Source organism: Cryptomeria japonica, chromosome 7 (assembly GCF_030272615.1).
Source record: "Cryptomeria japonica chromosome 7, Sugi_1.0, whole genome shotgun sequence".
Lineage (NCBI taxonomy): Eukaryota > Viridiplantae > Streptophyta > Pinopsida > Cupressales > Cupressaceae > Cryptomeria > Cryptomeria japonica.
The window spans coordinates 532423739-532443167 of record NC_081411.1 but is presented as its reverse complement, the minus strand read 5'-3'; the positions used below and the strand labels follow the sequence as shown (position 1 = coordinate 532443167).

Below are 19429 nucleotides of genomic sequence, written 5' to 3'. Positions count from 1 at the left end.
TAATTTTTTGAATTAAAAATATTTGGAACAAGTCATCTATTTCTAAAACATTAGAAATTTATATCTTATTTTTTTACTTAATGCATCACATTAGATAGATAAAATAATATATCATGTAATGATGCATCCTCAATAATTTCATACTATGGTTGATTAGAACCTCTTGTTATTTCTCTTTATATTATTTTTGGATTCATCGTGGACACAATGCATCTTTCAAATACGTTTAATTCATATAATCTTTAAGAAAGTTCCACTTTCCTATCCATTTATAATATGTATCTTGATAATGATAAAAAAATAATTATCCACCAAAAATAAAAAATTTAATTTTCTAGTGGATATTGTTGACAGCTAAAATGAGGCATCTTTAAAAATAAAGTATAATTCTAATAAATAAAAATATTTGAACTTTGTAATTTTATAAAGTAAAAAGTTAAACCTCGTCATTAATAAAAATATGTTACAACATATACATTAATATATTTTTTGTGACAAATTAATATGGTTACACTAGACCATACATTGTTGCTATTATTTTTTGTTGGAGTGCTAAGGGAAATGTCTTCTTATTTAAGTGAATTCACCGCGAAGAACAAGAGCCACACGATCAATTGCTCTAGCTACTCTCCATATTTCATGTTGTACATCTGCCCAAGTATTTTCATCGGTTTGATCATTACTAATTTTATTAACTCTTGCAATTGAGTCACTTATGCCAGGAAATGATGTTGTCCCATACTTGTTAGTTTGAGTTGGTCCATACACCTATCATATCACCTCAAATTATGTAAGTGTACAAAGTCATTAGAAAAAAAACAAATATTAATGTAAATTATGAAGTTAAGGTGACTTTAGAAAAAGTAATATAAATAAAAATTAAGGTATTGATTTATTATTACCAAGTGCTTATACCAAGGATTTCCAGGAAGTCCATCTGAATCTATAAAACCTCGCTCTGCCAGAACTAGATGATCATTAAAGCTTCTTCTTAGCTTCAAGTTTCCCTCCATTTCCTACATATAAGAAATAATACAATGCATAAACCCTAAATACTATACAATTTGAATAAAATTCTTAGAAAAAGGAAACAATAACAAACCTTTTTTCTCTTTGCAATGTTTAATGCAACATTTCTAAGTTTAGAAATTGCCTTATGCAATGGAATTGTAGTTACTTGAGAAGCACTCACAACTTTTAATTGTTTCTCCAAAACATCCACATATGACTGCAATATCATCACACCCAAAATATTTTTTTAAATTATGCACTTAATTAGTATTTATAATATGATATTAAGATTAGTTAAGTTTGGATTCTTACATGAAGATTATCAGCGTATGTTGAATAGTTGAAAGGGAGAATATTTGCATCTACAAGCTTCAACATTGTCATCCCCCATATTGTAGCCACTATACATATGATCACAATAATGTGAAAACTAAAATCCATAATCAACAAAATTAGAACACTATATCAAGTGACCTTAAATTTTGTAAAATTGATAGAAGAAACGTTTCCAAAATATATGATTGGCTAGTACACTTACTAGAAGTATGCCTATGAAAAAGAGGATCACCAAACTTTTCCATCCACTTGTAATCATCATAAAGTGAGTGATACATAGGAAAATCTATTGTATGTCAAATTAGATCATATTAGTACTATATAAATATAAATATAGTGAAAAACAATTAATATTGACTATGAGATGATCTAGATAATAATGGATCGAAATTAGTTAAGGGTACTAATAACATATACCTTGTCCAAAACTAAATTGAGCAGTTGAAATACCAGTATGTTGTACGAATGCAGCAAAATCAGATCCACCTCCACCTAGCCTTTCAATCTAATGTTCAAAAGTTGGTTAAGCCATTAAAATGTTTGGTACCAATATATTTAGGTTTATCATTTCTAATATAAGTAACACGGATTTTTTTTATTTATATTAAATTTTATGATTGAAAAATTTATAAAAAAAAGTATGAGCACATACAGGATTTAGAGGATCCGTGGCTGAAGCAACTAGTGAGTCATATATTGTTTTTCCTGGATTATCGGAGTCTTCAACCTATCATAAAGAAACATTCAAAATATATAATATTTTATATTTCTAATTAACTTTTTAATAGATAAAAACCACAAGTGATTAAAAACTATTCTATTTAATAATCATTTAAGATTTGCAAAATTTAAAATATGATTTTTTTCACTTATAACATGTTAATTGAATGGCCTTTAAAAGATACTTATATACTAAATTATAGAGACATGAACATTGTTTCTCTAAAATTTATATATTCCACAATATAATTAATGGATCACATGTTATCACCTAAATTTAAATCCTTTCATACGGCTTATCTTTTGAATCTATCATAATTACAAAAAAAATGGCTTTGTTAGGGTTTCTCAACTTCTTTGCTTTCTTGTGTATGTCATACCACATTTATTTATGGAAACCTTCTAGTTTTTTTCATATTTATTGCAAACCTTTTGGTTTGGTTAAGTATGAGGGCACATCCTCTTTTCCATTTCAAACAGTGTTAACTTTTCATCCCTAGATACAATTATTGCTAGTGGAGTTAAAAGCTTGATGGTTACATCTCATGGTCCCCCACCTAAATGACCTCACAAACTGGTCTCAAAGGTGTTTCACAAGGTATGTCTTTTGACTCACTTCTAAAATTTGAACAATCATGCAAATGGATTAAAATTGTTTACTTGTGTGGTTACTTTGTGGGAAAGTTCCCTCCTAAAAGTGTGCTACGTGATTGGGACATCCAAATCTCAAACCTCACAAGGGATTTGGTTGGTTGCCATCCAAAACCTTTGTAATTTTTTTTCCTTTTTGTTTTGTTGAAGCTAAACATACCCAAGTTTTTCTCACTCGAGGTCTTTGGCTTGTACATTCTTCCTTGCTCATTTTCAAACCTTAGACTTGTGACTTTTTTTTTGCCAATGAAAAGTCTCTTCATGTCCTAGTTTGGGTTGAGTTCCCTAGCTTTTCTAGGCCTTTCTGGCACTTTCCATCCCAGATAGCAATCTTCGTGGGTACCATTATTTGTGTTGAGCCCAAGAAATTTTACTTAGCTCATCCAAATTATTGGGTTTGCATTGAGGTTGATCTCTCAAAAGACCTCAAGGAAACTATGAATATTCAAATTGGAGAGTCTCATTACTCCCAAAGAATTAGTACATCAATCTCCCAAATACTTTCTATCAATGCTTAACATCTAACAGCAAGATTAGGAAATGTTGGTTGTTTAGCACCCTACCCCTATGAGCTCACCATCCCCTTATAAGGACAAGGTTGGATGGTCTATAGTGGTAAACTAAAAAGCTATGAATTTCAGTGGCCCTAAACCCGCTCCTTAAGCTTTTAGGAAAGGAGTCTCATGTCCCAACATTTTAAAGTCTTTCGACCCTCTGAGGTTGACAATGACAATGCCTACCACTCATCCTTGTGTTGGTTTCTTCCCAATCCCAGTCTGGTCATGCTCATCACACCTCACCACTAATGGTGGGTCAAAGGAGACCTCATAGTCGTTGAGACAATAGGATGATGATGAATATGTATCTCAATAGAAGTAGTCAAATTGGATTCAAGTTCAAATCAACAATTATGTTGTTCAACACACAGTGGTTTAGAATAATTATTCCACCCTTGGTGGGTTGGATAATGAGGAAATGTCCCTTGATTTTCAATGAATGCATTTCCTAAAATGTGAGACTTGTCTTATAAACCTCCCCTAGAAATATTATGTATGTGATATGTGAGCATAGTTTTCAGATTTAAACATTTTTTGCCTTCAAAAAGTCAAAGTGTCTATTTTTCTACTCTCAGTTGTGTGCCATGCCATTTGGCTAACTAGTTTTGCTCTCTTTTCGAGCCATGAGGATAGTTGAGGTAGATTCATCACCTTTCTCTTGCCAATGCATTATCATCTTTTGGTTGATCATGGATGTGACCCTACTAATAGAGTGTTGTGGGCCCTTTTCCACTTGTGCAATCATTCATCTAGAGTAATTAATATTTATGCCTCTAATAATGCAATTGAAAGATCTTCCCTCTAGCATTGGATAGTTGATTCAATGGCAGTTGTCACTTAGTTCTTGAATGAGGATTTTAACATGATTGAGTTTCCCCGTGACAAGTGTGGAACCTTGTTTATACAATGAATAATTATCAAAAGAGAGGTATGGTTCTATATGCACAATAGATTAGTTCATTTTTACATTAACTTCAATCACCGCCCAAATCAATCACCTTGGTACACATGGACCATCTTGCGACGAGTCTTGATAAAGTCCTAAAAAGGCTAGATTGTGTCATGATTTCAGTGCAATCCTTATTTCATTTTGCCAATTTTTATTCCTTACTTGTAAAACCATTAATGGATGTTGTCTTGCTAAACCACTTCCCTATATGATTCTACATTGAATAGAAAAGTATGGCCCCCAAACCTATGAAGGGACAATTCTTTCTCAATGCGGCTCTACTCTCTCACAAGGCCACATCCACTCACATCCAGTGTGTTTCGAATCTTGAGCTATGGATATAGCAGTGGAATTATGTCATAACTCAAACTTCCATATCTCTCCAAATTTTTGGGTGCCTGCTTGTCTGCTTTCATTGTTGCTCATATGAGACCACCACTTGGGAGCTCCACCAAGTCGTCATCACCTTGCAAGTTCAACCTTTTGATTAGGCCGTCAAATTATAGCTTTCTCGATTGTGTTAGTAGAAACAAATTGCGTGTGCATATGTTTCCTATGGCACTCAAATCAAAGCTAGATTGCATTGGCTCAAAATTGGAGACAAGGTCTCAAAGGAATTTTTCCAAGCTTTGCAAACCTTTTATACCCACCACACTATCAAGACAAATCACGAAGGTATTCAACTCCTTTAGAAATTACTTGAAATTCTCCAACCTTTTCTCATCATTATGAAAATGTCTTTGTTACCCTAGAAAATAGCTTTGCAAGGTAGTATTCCTTGCAGAAATGCCTTGTGTTGGTGTAAATAATTATTCATCATGGATATTATTACACTTACTTAAGTTTACTTGGATTAATGCATTTCATAGTAGTTTGGATATGAGACACTTGGGTGTTTGTGCCACATTGGGATAGTGTGTGTAGGAGAAATTCCACCTTTTATGGTGTTGATCTTGTTATTACACTATCATATCCACTTATTGTGGAGTGATAATTCCACCTTCGGTGGGTGATCCACCTCATGTGGACTATTATATTATTTCTCCTACCTACCCACACCTATTTCTTACCTACCCTTGTTTCTCATTGAGCCACATGTCATATTTGTGTGCTCATACATCCATATGGCCTTGCCTATATAAGCAGGCCTCTATTCATTGTATTTGTGAATCCAGTTGATTATTGTTGATCATTTCTATTGATGAGAATATAGTTTATTCTTGTCCTATATTGTGTCTCTATTTTGTACATTTCATTGAGCTCTTGATCTTGGCAAAATCCAACATGGTATCAGAGCCATTGGGGCTTCATTGATTCGTCTTGAAGAGGCATTATTGCGATGTCAAGAGGTAGATCTGAGGAGCAGCATCTTTTGGAGGCATCCTAGACCAGATCCGACCCCGCCATTGCGTCCAAAAGGCCGTTTCCATGAATTTTGGTTATAAAGGCGGCCTATTTTGGTGAGAAAATTTTTTTCTCCAATTTTGCTAGTATCATACGGATTTTCAATTTATTTTAATATATTTTTCGAAAAAAAAAAATTTCGGAAAATTTTTTCAGAAAAATAAAAAATCAAAAAATTGGAAAATCAAATCAAAAAAAAAAAACAAAAAAAAATATCAAAAAGTTTTTGGGGGTCCGTAGACCCCCCTCGTGCAGAGTGTCCCTGCAGGTCTGCAGAGACCGTACCCCGCGCTCCGTTCGTCGCTGTACCTTCTAACAGCCGCGTACCTACCTACCGCCGACCGTACTCTGTCACTTCCACCGACGCCGAGCTCAGTGCCGCTGCCTCCCGCAAGTTCCCTCAGCCTCCGACACCGCCACCACGTCCCTCTGCTCCGGACACCTGCATCTCCTCTCCAACGCCCTCCGTCGCCGCACCGAGACCTGCAGACTCCGACGTCCGCTTGCTTCCACCGGGCCCTCTTTCCGCGCATCCTCCCTACTCCGCCCAGTGGTGCTCCGGCCTCTGTCACCGCCGTCGCCGCGGTCCTCCACTCTCCGGTGCCATCCCGGTCTCCTCCCGCCGGCAGTCAACCAAACCGGAGGACCCGCGCCCGCCACGTGGCAGGCGGCCACTGGCCCGCGGGTACAAACCCTTCCACATCAGCTTCCGTACACACAGCCACCGTGCCACACAGACATTCGTACGACCGCCACATCAGCAGCCAAATCAGCCTGCCACATCAGTATCCGTACTGCCCAGTCATCCGACCAGTCAGCAGTCCGTATGGTACAGATGCCTAGTCAGTAGAGAGCGAAGTTTTTGCGACGGTCATACGACCGTCAAATTTAACCTAGTGACTTGTTGACGTCAACGCCACGTCAGCATTTTTCAAAAATTTGGCAGGCCCCTCTCATTTGCATTTTTGATTTTGCAGTTCAACTTCAAATGGCCATAACTTGCTCATTTTTGCTCCTTTTTGGGTGCAATTTTTTTTGAAATGGGCTAGAATTTCGTGCTCTCTGCAGTGGTGAAGAAATTTTTTGATTTTGATGCACTGATTTTTCAGAAAATGCAGTTTTTGGTGACTGTACCTGAGTAATCCTAGTTTTTGCAACTTCAGGGGCTTCGTTTGGGGTCATATGACCTCCTTTTCAGGTGCTTTTTTTTTTGAAAGTGCGTATTTTTTTGTCTACTTTCACATGATGCTATCAGATTGATGCCATTGTAAGTAGAAATTGTACTTTCAGATTTTTGCCATTTTTGGCTCTCTTGGTATTTGTATATTTGCTTGAATCTCAGTTAGATTCATTGCACTATTGATAGAAGTCTCTTGTATCTCATTTGAGAAGTTGTAAAATTTGCATCATAAGCCCACTTTGCCTTGTTTTGCAAGTGGCTCATTGTAATCGCACTAAGTATAAAGTGCCAAAATCATCACTTTAAGGGGGGTACATTGATTGAGTGAATTTGGGGGGGTGTCTCTTGTGCTCTTGTTCACTTGTGTTCTTCCTTTTTGCTGCTATGGGTTCTTCTAAGTTTCCTCTCTTAACTCCACATAATTATGCTACTTGGAAAATTGATGCATGGAGTAAACTTATGGAAAAAGGACTCACTCATTACATTGATGGAACTATTGTTGCTCCCGATGATCCTAAGGTTGATCCAGTTGGTCACTTGGATTGGCTCACTAAAAATATCATGGCAATTGGTACCTTAAGAAAGTATGTATCAAAGGATCTCATTTTTCATATTGAGAAGTGTACTCTAATCAAAGATGCTTGGCAAAAGTTTCAAGACTTGTATGGTCAAGTTGATGAGATTAGGGGATATCAAATTGATAGTGATCTCACCATGTTAGATCCCAAGAATTTTGATACTATACAAGATTATGTCACTAAGGCAAATGAGTTGAGGGCACAACTCAAAGATTGTGGCATTGATAAGAAGGATACTCAATTGATATTCAACTTGATAGGCAAGCTTCCACAAGAATATGCAACATTTGTTTCTAGTTTCCAAACCCATAGGATGACAATGGGTTCAAGCTACACAATGCCTACATTTGATGCTTTCAATGAAATGTTGATGATGGAACAAACTAAGTTGATAAGCATGGGCATTCTTAAGGCTTCTAAGTCTCAAGCATTAGTGGCAAATCAAGGGAACAAAGGAAATCAAGGAAAGGACAACTCAAACAAGAAGAAATGGCAATCAAAGCCTAAAGAAAAAGCACCATCTTCTCCAAAACAAGAAAATTCATTCTCTTCCAAGAGAGATAATTCACCAAAGAGAGAGAGACCTACTTGTGCTTATTGTAAAAAGATTGGTCATGAGGAGCATCGTTGCCATTCTAAGAAGATTGATGAGCTCACACATATCATCAAAAAACATAACATTGATTTGCCTAAAGTCTACAAGAAGGATGATTCATCAACTTCCACTTCCTCACATTCAAAAGGAAAAGGGCAAGCATTCATGGCTTCTACAAGTGGGAAGACTCACTCTTTTGGAACAAGAAAAGGAAAAGCTCTATGTGCTACTATCAGTCATGATTCAGAGAGATGGCTTCTAGATTCAGGGGCTTCTCATCATATGGCATCTTCGCAGTCTATGTTCTCTGCATTTGAGCCTTGCACCATGCCACAGATTTTGATGGGCAATCATACATACATAGATGTGATTGGGAAAGGATCTATTGACATTGGGGATAACTCCTTCAATGATGTGTTGTGTGTACCCCACTTGACAAACAATCTCCTTTCTATCTATCAAATCACACATGGCGCAACTAAGAGAGTTGTGGAGTTCACACCTGACTCAGTTTTCATTAGAGACATGGAGACTAGAGCTATCATTGCGACTGGGGTGGTTGATCATGCATCTCGGTTATACTCCTTTTCAGATTTTGTTGATGATGATGATTTCACATTTGATGATTCTACACATTATGATCACACTTATTGTGATGGTTCAGATTTTGAGGAGAACTTTGGACACTTGAACATGGGGATTCTCACATGTGACCCCGTTCTTGAGTCTTGTATTTCATCTCCTCATATTGATATCACATCACCTATTGCACCTGATGATGCAGATAGTGCGACAGTTTTGCCTTCATGTGATTCAGTGCAACAGGATATTCATTGTCTTCCAGCTTCAGATTCATGGGATGATTACTTGACAGACATTGCAGGTTTATTTATAGAATCCTACATTGCAGATTTGGGAGACATCATTGATGACATTCATCTTCTCTTTGATGAAGGTGATCCTTCTTCGATTGTTGCGAGGGTACAATCTGACCCTCTTGTTCATTCTCTACATGATCATTCTTTCGAGGTTGACATGATTGTGGATACTTATGTACAATAGTTGGAGGAGGTCTCTTTATGTTTTGAGGAGACATGTGAGTCTTTGGGACATGTTCTACATCCATCTCCACTAGATCTTGGAGTGCCTTTTTCAGCAGTGTGGCACAATTTACCACCTTTGGAGGGGGTTATCTTTCAGCATCGACATGGGGACTCTTGAGCAATTTTCAGAGATTCCTTTCATCATGAGTTTTCTTCATACATCTTCCCTTCATGATTGGGGAGACTTCATGGATACACCTTTGGTTTTGTTTCTTCTTAAGGGGAGGAATGTTGTTCGACGTTCGTGGAGCAGTTTCTTCATACATCGAGCTTCTTCCATTGGTGTAGATTCTCCATTGAGGGGGGGTCACAGTTTGACTTCTCTTCTTCTCTCATATGGGGGGGACTTTTTCCTCACATGGGGTTTTGTTCTTCACATTCTTCTATGAGAGTTCTCTTATATGTTTTTCATCTCTCTTTTGGGGGAGGGTTTTTTCCCATTGGGTTTTTCTCTCTTTCCCCACTTTTTGAGAGATTTCATTGCATTGGTTTGCATGCATTTGCATTTGTACATGGGTACCTAACATGGCCTCGTAGCTGGGACCCATCTTGCATTGCTTAGTTGCATTGTAGACTTAAGTGCATTCCCCTAAGTTGCACTTAAGGGGGGGTGTTGGTGTAAATAATTATTCATCATGGATATTATTACACTTACTTAAGTTTACTTAGGATAATGCATTTCATAGTAGTTTGGATATGAGACACTTGGGTGTTTGTGCCACATTAGGATAGTGTGTGTAGGAGAAATTCCACCTTTTATGGTGTTGATCTTGTTATTACACTATCATATCCACTTATTGTGGAGTGATAATTCCACCTTCGGTGGGTGATCCACCTCATGTGGACTATTATATTATTTCTCCTACCTACCCACACTTATTTCTTACCTACCCTTGTTTCTCATTGAGCCACATGTCATATTTGTGTGCTCATACATCCATATGGCCTTGCCTATATAAGCAGGCCTCTATTCATTGTATTTGTGAATCCAGTTGATTATTGTTGATCATTTCTATTGATGAGAATACAATTTATTCTTGTCCTATATTGTGTCTCTATTTTGTACATTTCATTGAGCTCTTGATCTTGGCAAAATCCAACACCTTGGATCAGTTCCATGTAATCTTTCCAGTGCTTAACATATTTTTTGTAACCAACTCCTTTCCTAGGAGGACCTCAAAGAAGTGGCTTTATCCATGGTTAATGACAAATCCCTTGGCTTGGATGATTTCCCTTGCGAGTTCTACAATACTATTTCTAAAATCATGGGTAAAGAGTTTTATATAGTCTTTCTAGTAAGTCATGCATGATGGGTTGGTAGGAAACTTAATTAATAGAGAAAATATCAAATTCATACATAAAATTGGAGACTCGAAGGATATCAAAAGATAACATCTCATCATGTTGAACTGGATGTTTCTTACAAAATGGTTGCCAAAGTGCTCGCATTCAAGCTACACTCGTTGAGTATGCTTATTGTTAGACTTGAACAAATATAATTTATTAAATCCAAATTTATTCTAGACAATATTATAGTAGCATGGGAAGACATGGAATGGAATCACCAATCTAAACAAAAATTATCAAGATTGACCTTTCCAAAACCTATGATTGAAGTGAATGGCTTTTCATTCTTATCATACTTCAAGCACTTGGCTTTGGGTCATGATTTCTTCAATCAACGCAAACGCTCTTCGCCTATGCCTCAACTTGTAGTGCCATTGCTAGCTAAGAATCCTCACAGTTTGGAATTTTTCAGTCCATCAAATAATGATGACTACTTCAGCTTGCTCACTATATCTTAGCCATGGAAGGTTTTGACTATTTGCTTGTGTAAACTATTTTGCAGTCCCATATTAAGGGCATTTCTTTGCCTCATGTAAATGAATAGCTGGTCAATGACCACTTCACCAAGGATTCATTTCTCACCCTTCATGAGGATGATGAGAACATCAACCAAGCTCTTTAGTACACTTGGATATTTTCTACCAACATCCAAGTTTAACATTCAGTGGCATAAGACCCTTTGTTAGAAAAAGTCTTTCCTTCCAAATATAGCCTAGTTTGCCTCTTTTAAGGAAATGGATAAACCATGGAGAATTTTTTAGGTTTCAAGGCATTCGATTTTCTTTTCATGCCAATCCTGCCAAAATTCAACTTATTGTGTTGGTCGGGATTGACAAAAAACTTCAGTATTGGATCACCAAGCCTCTTTCTCTTGCTTATATGTTTAAAATTTTCCCCAAATTCTAGTGGCCACTCACATTTATTATTCTTTGTGATAAATGCACTCTAAAGCCTCTTGTTTGAAGGTGGAGAAACTCCTTATAGATTTTCTTTGGGCTTCAAGTGAAGGTTATCATGGTTTTTATCATGTGGCTTGGAATTTTGTTGCTTACTGCATGGGTCTAGCAACCTAAACTCAATATTTATCTACTATTAAGCATGCCTTTATAAACTAAATGGATAATTAGGGCACTCATTAGCAATGAAGCCTAAAAAATCATGGTTCCCCATTGCATTTGATTTGGCTTCCCTCATGGACGTCCAACTTGGAAAGACCTTGACATTGGTACTCTTCTCACCATAAAAGAACCCATCCAAATCCACATCAAAATCATTTGGAAAGCCTAAGAGGCTCTCAAAAATGGAGATGATTTCATAGTCTTCAATCTAGACATGACGACTATTACTACTTTATGTACCTTAGCTTTTCATAGAAAACTATCTTTTAGACATGATATTAGTCCATAGACTATCTCATCACGTCACTACTTGGAACTGCTCTGACTAGATTGTAATTGAAGAAAGTAAGCATAGTCAACGAGAAGAAGAGCAAGCTCCACCACCATAAACATGATTGTTCTATCACTATTCACTTGCTATAACGTTTTTGGAGACCCTTACCTTGACTCCAATCTATAATTTTCTATCTCCATATCCTTGTCAGAGGTTTGTCACTTCTAGGCATTCATCATTATGCATGTTAGACTCTTTTCTCTTGTTCTTTGAATCATAAGCATTGTCATCACATATTGAAGGCCGCACTTCATAAAACATATTAGTGATTTGCAATAGTTTAACTAATTAGGATAGCACTTTCCCATGGACTTTTACTAACCTTTGCACATGATTGATGTTTCTTACTACTTATTCATTTGTCATTAAGAAAATTTTGTCACTCCATACAATTGCCAATGCGATTTTCAATTCATATCTATAAATTGATAGGCCACTATCATTTGAAGTTTGGGTTCTATCATAAGTAAGAAGTGGCATATGATCTACTATCTTTTTATGAATTGTCCCCTTTATCTTGAAATCTACTCCTACCAAGACAGTGCTCGAGTAGTCACTTGTTGGACTAGACACCACATGTCATGACAATGTCTTAATGATAATTGTCATTGAAATCACACCATTGAACAATGATTGAATTCATTATTCTGTGAAACCTACTGTCATTTTTATTTCGCTCTTTTTAGATTGTAGATGGAAAGATTATCATAAAATGCCAATACCTTTAGAACTAACTATAAGTAACATGTACCATACACTAGTGATGTTGACCTTTTTCTTCTCAAACAATCTTTTGTTCATCATTATGCCTTGAAGCATTACCATATTTGTTTGCATAGTTAAGGTTGTCCATTGTCACCAACCATATAACATTTCAAATATTTCCTTTCTCACCATGAAAGGTATATAAGCTTTGCAATTCTTTTAGCTTTCACCTTTAAGGTGTAACCCTAAAATAACATCAAAAGAGAAATGGTTGGCTTTCATTGACTATGCTACAACTCTCTATAACACCATATTGACTGAACAAAAAAAAACAAAAAACATTTGCATGACTTGTCGTATGACTATACTTGCTAGCTATCACTAAATTTCATGACCATGTTGTTGTGTATTACTAAGCAACAATCATACACTCATAGGTAAGAAGGGTCATTCATAGGTAACTTGTGTATAGGAGCATGGCATCTTTGTATGGGTTGTCCCTTCCTTTACTTTTCAATTGTCATATCTCTAATTCATACACTAGTAAAGATGCCCTTATGTATGATGACTATGTTGGAAAACTATTATTAGGGGAGAGGGCCTTATAGTGAAACACTTTAACTTCACGCCTCCTAAAATTTGTTTTAGATATTTCAAATCACTTTGAATTCTGTACACTTGCTTACATGTCAAGTCACCTATTAAATTTTTTTGGTTTTAGGTCCACATGGTCAAATATGATACCACATCACATGCCTTTTTTGCCAAGGTGTCCAAAATGGTCCCAAAAAGAAGACCCATAGTTTTGTATTTGTAAGTCAAGAATTTAGGCGAAACCGTACAAAGGAATTTCAATCCTTTATATATGTAATGATTCGAATGGTTTAGCCAAAGGAATACAAACGAAAAAAAAATGTGTGCGTTGCTCTAAAAATCACTCATGGTATCAGAGTGACCAATATTGAAGTGATTGCGTGCAGAGGAGCATAAGGAACGCCTGACAATTAAAATCAATAGACTAAGGGTGGAGTTTTGAGCCCTGCTTATTATTGGTTGCTGCCAATAAAGTCCATCGATGTTTATGGGTCTCGAGATCCAACAAATTTCACTGGAATTTTTTTATGTCTCCTCCAATGTCAACACAATAGAAGTAGATGGAAAAATGGTACTGTCATAGAGTTATTAGTCAATTGCTTGGCTTTTATTTTTATTCATGGCATCTTAGGACATAGAAATCTCTAAAATATTAAGGGAAAGGATTCAGTATTTGAGCGCGTTCTAATGACTGTAATAATATTTGTTAATTTAATAATTACATTTGTTGATTTAATATCTAAATTTTTTGACAATATTATACTAATAGATAGTTGTGATTTTAAAGTTGTTATTGTTGATGATGACTACCCATAGTTGTAAAAAGCAACCAATCATGTGATGATACGTCAGCTGTACAAGTATGGGTCTCCCTTTTGCACGACCATTGGTCTTATCTTTTTGGGGGGCTGTTTTGAACACCTTGGCAAAAAGCATGCTGATGTGGCATCATATTTGAGCATGTGGCCCTGAAACTATAGTTATAAGTAGGGGACTTGCCAAGTAAGCTGATGTAAAAAATTGGGAGCAATTTGAAATTTTCAAGTAAGATTTTGAGAAGTGCGAAGTTATGATGCTCAACTACAAAGTCCTCTCCTCTATGTAACATGTTTTCATTCCTACTTATATACACGACATATTCATCAAGTACCAGAAAGACGCGTTTGGATATTTCAATAATAGAAACCACATTGAATAATAATACACAAACATCTATCATTTTTAAATTAATTTGTTATGTTACTATAATATAAATGTCTATATATTGTAGATACATATGTGTAAATCAATAATTTCCAGGTATTTTTAGATTAAAGATGGCTTATTGTAGAAAGCACAAGTGTGCTTGAGACGTACATACTTTACTCCAACAGCTTTTAAACTCGTGTAGATTATAAGGACGCTTCTGTAATAAGGAGAGGAAGTTTTGGAACGTAATTGGAAAAACATTTAATCAACTAACCTCTTTAGCTATGTCTCGAATGAGATCATCGAGTTGGGGTGTTGCTTGGGCCGTAAAACCAGGGCCTATGACAGCTTCATCAACATTCAGATACGCCACTGCTGAAGAAAAAAGTAGATTATAGTTCTCTTCGACCCACTCTGTCGATCCAATCTGCAGAATAAGAATATACATGGGTAAATACTGAAAATGCAATTTTGATTCCAGGCCCTAGCAATAATAGTTCATTACCAGAGCATATTCTTCTGCATCCCAATTACACAAAACTATGCTCCTTCTTGGCCTCCAGCCTTCCTTCAGGAGCTTCCCCAATCTCTCAGCTATCTAACAAGCAAAAGCAAATTGGATAATCAGTAATTTTTTTCCTGGTAAGGAGTATTTTAGGTTTAAAAAGAAATGGGTGTTCAAGTCAATTGTGATCCAAATTACTTCAAGAAGGGTTGCAGTGCCTCCATTTGGATCTCCGGCCCCAAAAGTCCATGCATCACGATGGTTACCCAGTAAAACATACCTGTTTGTTACAAATTCAGACTCTGCTTATTCCCGATTTTGTGAAAATGAGATCTAAAAATGAAATTGGCATACAGGAGATTCAGCACCTGTCAGGTTCCTCTGAGCCTTTGATCAGGCCGATCACATTTCGAATTGGGGCAATGGTATGATTCGACTGTGACAAACACACAAACAGTGCAGAATCTTAGAATCCTGTGGATGTTGAAATGGAACCCAAATGAATGGTTACCTTGTAGTGAAGATTCAGAATGGCTGGTCCTCCCCCGAGGTGATAAGCCGGCAGGTCCAGAGCACCATGCCAATCAGGAGGAGCCAGTGGCCCATTTAGGGATTTCAATATGATTGTGGCATCCTCTGCAGATATTGGAATGGATGGTATTGAGGGCAGATTAATCTGAGGATCATCTATTGACAAGCGCTCTGCATCAGCAACACTGGGCCATCCGGGAGACAGAGGATCCCCAATATCCCCATATATTGAGCCCCGCTGAACTCCAGAAGGGGGTAACCATCTAGAATAAGGATAATATCCCTCTGTTCTGTTTCCCCCATATTTCTCTGGATCGGAATACACAATCGTTGCAACTGCCCCTGCCTCTGCAGCTATCTGGACTATGTCCCCTCTAAAAATCTTGCCATACTTGGCAATCACTATAGCTCCTTTGGGATCCACACCCATCTCTCTCAAGGTATCATAGTCCTCTTCTCGGCCATAGTTAGCAAAGACTATCTTTGCAGAAACGTCTCCAGATGGAGAGTAGGCATGGAAGGTGGGTATGACCTTAGGGTTGAAGGAGGAAGAATCGCCCTCCACCGGCTCCTCCTGTAGCTTCAGATGAAGGGTGTTCCCCTCAGGCAGAGATAAACTAAGAGACCTTGAGAGAGGGTATGTCAAAAGAACTTCATAGTCGGCGAAATGGGTATCCAAACCAGAGCTCTGAAAAACAGAATAAACGTAGTCTGCAGTAGCAAAGTTCTCTGGAGTGCCGGCCACATGGGGTTCCTCAGTGAGCTTCTTCAGATGTTTTGCTATGGAATCGTTGCTTGCTGCCTTCAAGAATAGCTTGTGATAATGATCAGGACCAGCAGCGTGGCTACTCTTCTTGGGAAATTGTATGGCGTTTGAGGCCAGAGTCAAGGCTGCAATAATGACCAGAGCAAAGCTGCAACAGAGCTTCAAAATACTCATCGTTCCAGGTTTGGAGAGCTTATTGGGAGGAAGGAGAGTCTGTGAAGGATTCCACGATTCCATTCTTTTGTAGGTAGTCCTTCAATTTTGCCAGATTCAAACTACTAACAAGAAAGTCTATAGAACATGTTATCACAAACAACGAAAATGCAAGGCGGGGAAGTGGGGAAGGCAAAAGGAATCAGGATTCTGAATTGGGAGGTTTGAGATGATCAGCATGTGCTTGTCACTACCTAAAGACTTGTGGACAAAACCCTCGTAAGTAACACTTCTTATAAAAAAATATATATTTAATTTTCCCTAGAATAACTGGATTAGATAGACATCAATGTCTGTATTTGTGGTCTAAGAACCAAGATTATCATGAATAAGTATACATTTAACTTAGAAGTTATCTTCAATTAACCTAACCTGAATAAGTATACGTTTAAATTAGAAGTTATTTTCAACTAATCTAACCTATCATGAGTAGGGGATCTAGTTAGTCAAAGTTATAAAGGGTATGGCAAAATTAAAGAAATATTATCATCTTCATCAATCTTGTTCAAACAATTAAACTATTTAGAACTGTTGACAATGAAGCTTTGTACCTACTTTTTCATGCAAGCATTTGTCAAACAATACTACTTTGTAAGAGAAAGTACCCCAACTACATGATTATCTTCTTTAGCCCTAAATTAGAAGTTGTCCTTCAACTAAGCTATCATGAATAGGGGATCTTGCCTCTCAATGTCAAATAAGGATATGGCAAAATTAAAGAACATACCATAATTCTCATAAACTATGCTCAATAATTGAACTATTTTTGAAACTTTTGACAATCAAGCTTTGTTTTTACAATTTTTTACAAACATTTTGTCAAACAAGACTAAATTGTAAGAGAAATTATCCCTACTACATGATTATCTTCTTTATCACATCCTTATGCAACAACATAGAAATTAATTGCCATGTAATTGTAAAACCAATCCTCCATCAACATATCTCATTTTTCAAAGGTCTAGATTAAACTTCATATATTGGATTAGATTGGATTGGATATTATTTTCCATATTTCAAGTTGATTATTTTAGAATTTGCAATCAATATTCATTGATTTACACACTAATTTTTTTAAAATTAAATGCTTGGGGACTTGTATTCAAGGGCAAGCCCTATAATAGTAATTATCATCCATGGACCTATATGTTCTAAAATTGATACACACACAAATAATTATTGTTGTTCAAATGGTTGGAGAGGTTTACTATTGTTTGTGCGGTAGGAGTTGCATTAAAGGGGAGTACCCTCTTCACATGGAAAGAGTCAGTGGAGGATGTTGTTCATGTTTAGTTGTTGTGCATTGTCTTCACAAAATCACACCAAATTCTTTGTTAAGCTATGTTAATAGAGCTTCCAAACAACAATCACATGTGCAAAAATCTTAGTGAGATTCGTTATCTTGATTTATTCCAATCAAGTATTTTTTGGTTAAATATTCTCAAGAATAGATGTTTGTTCTTTGATGACTACAACTGCTAGAGAAAATATTTTCTCTCTTAGAGCTCTATACAAATACCCTCTACTAGATCTAACCTCAATCTAACACACATATACATGTAAAGTCAAATATGATGTATAGTCAATGGGCTCTTGGTCTACTGGTGAAGTTGAATGGCTCTAAATGGGCCCACTAGGAATGAAGTCTTGCTAAGTGCAAGGCTCCAACATCATAAGGGATGAGGTCAAGATTGTGCTCGAGGCAAATTTGGCAGAGTGGATACACCTTAGTCCTCGACTCTTAGCTGAAGAAGTGTTGGACCTCCATAAAATAAATAAATAAAATTGATGTACAAAGCTAAAATGCAAAGTTTGTGGAAAATTTGAACCATTGGATACTTCTTTGTTTGAGTTTTATTTTAATCTCTTATGAAACATCTAAGTTGTAGATCATTCCAAGTTGAAATATTCTAATGTCAAATATTTTGAATGAACGGTTCAAGTATTTTGTCAAAGTGTTGATCGCTTGCAAAAAAATTGACTAGCTCAATTTTGATGATTTGATCATTTGACAAAGGCTAGAGTGTTACTTGTTAAAAAATGGTTTCAAAATTATGTCTCTTTACTATTATTTATGTCTTTTCATGTATTATGAATGTCTTTTGGGTTTTCAATGTTTTTTTGTATTTTGAATATTTTTGATGTTTTGTGATTTTATATTTAAACTAAAAATAAGCTAGTTTAATATAAATAAAGATTTTGAAACTGATTTAGTAAATGTTTTTATGTTTTTGTGTTTTTGTTTCACCTTTTTATAAATGAATGCAAATAACTAATGAATTCAATTAATGCTAAAATTAAAAAACTATTTATAAATAGAATCCACTAAACAATAATTTATTTTTTCCTTTCAAATATTTTAGCAAATAAAGAAAGAGAAAATCGAATATAAACTAAATTATTCCTTTTAAGTTTAATAATGTAATTCAATGTTTTTTCTTAAATTGTTTGTACATGTGATTTGTGTTTTGATTTATCTAACAATTTATGAGTGAAAAATCAAATACGTCTTTTTTTTTCTTATAAATATTGTTAAAGTTTCAATCTATGATATTTTATATAAAGGAATATTTTAAGGGGTCCCTAAAACTCTTTACAAATGTAGTAATAGAAGCAAATAGCTACACATCAACAAGGCATCACAACTTGAAAGATAAGAAACATTAGAGAGAAATAAAATAGAAACAAGGAAAACAATCCAATAGCTTGGAATATTTATAGGGCCTTAACCACTTCTAGTTCTTCTTTGTAAGAACTTCCTTGAAGGCTAACAAGTCCCTAGATATCATTGCATTCCTTAGTAGTAGGCTTCTTCTTACTGTTGGTATTATTGGATGAATTGATTATGTGTTGCATTGATATTTTGTCATTGATGTCAACACTAGCTATTATGGTTGGTTACTGACAGACAAGTTTTGGTTACAGGTAGAAGATCTAGTGTTATTGGTAGAAGAGACTATCTGTTGGACACTTTTGGCATGTTTGGATCTATGGATTATGTTTGGTTACACGTGGTACGTGCTCTTGGAGTATGTTTTGGTCAG

General features: G+C 36.1%; 1 protein-coding gene across 6 annotated transcripts; it reads right to left on the bottom strand.

Moving 5' to 3' along the window:
• Window positions 1-393: 393 nt before the first annotated feature.
• Window positions 394-16586, bottom strand: LOC131031115 (probable glutamate carboxypeptidase LAMP1). Of its 6 annotated transcripts, none has more exons than XM_057962146.2 (12): window positions 15387-16586; window positions 15244-15311; window positions 15074-15155; window positions 14876-14968; window positions 14645-14797; window positions 2000-2074; window positions 1765-1852; window positions 1550-1633; window positions 1324-1412; window positions 1103-1228; window positions 903-1016; window positions 394-768 (listed from the first exon to the last, which is right to left on the bottom strand). In XM_057962146.2, exons 1-12 carry the CDS (start codon window positions 16407-16409, stop codon window positions 574-576), a joined length of 2190 nt encoding a protein of 729 aa, XP_057818129.2. In that variant the 5' UTR covers window positions 16410-16586; the 3' UTR covers window positions 394-573. The 6 variants fall into 6 exon arrangements, with proteins under 6 accessions (XP_057818129.2, XP_057818132.2, XP_057818130.2 ...); XM_057962149.2 differs by having other exon boundaries at window positions 916-1016; XM_057962147.2 differs by having other exon boundaries at window positions 1193-1228.
• Between the last annotated feature and the right edge of the window lie 2843 nt (window positions 16587-19429).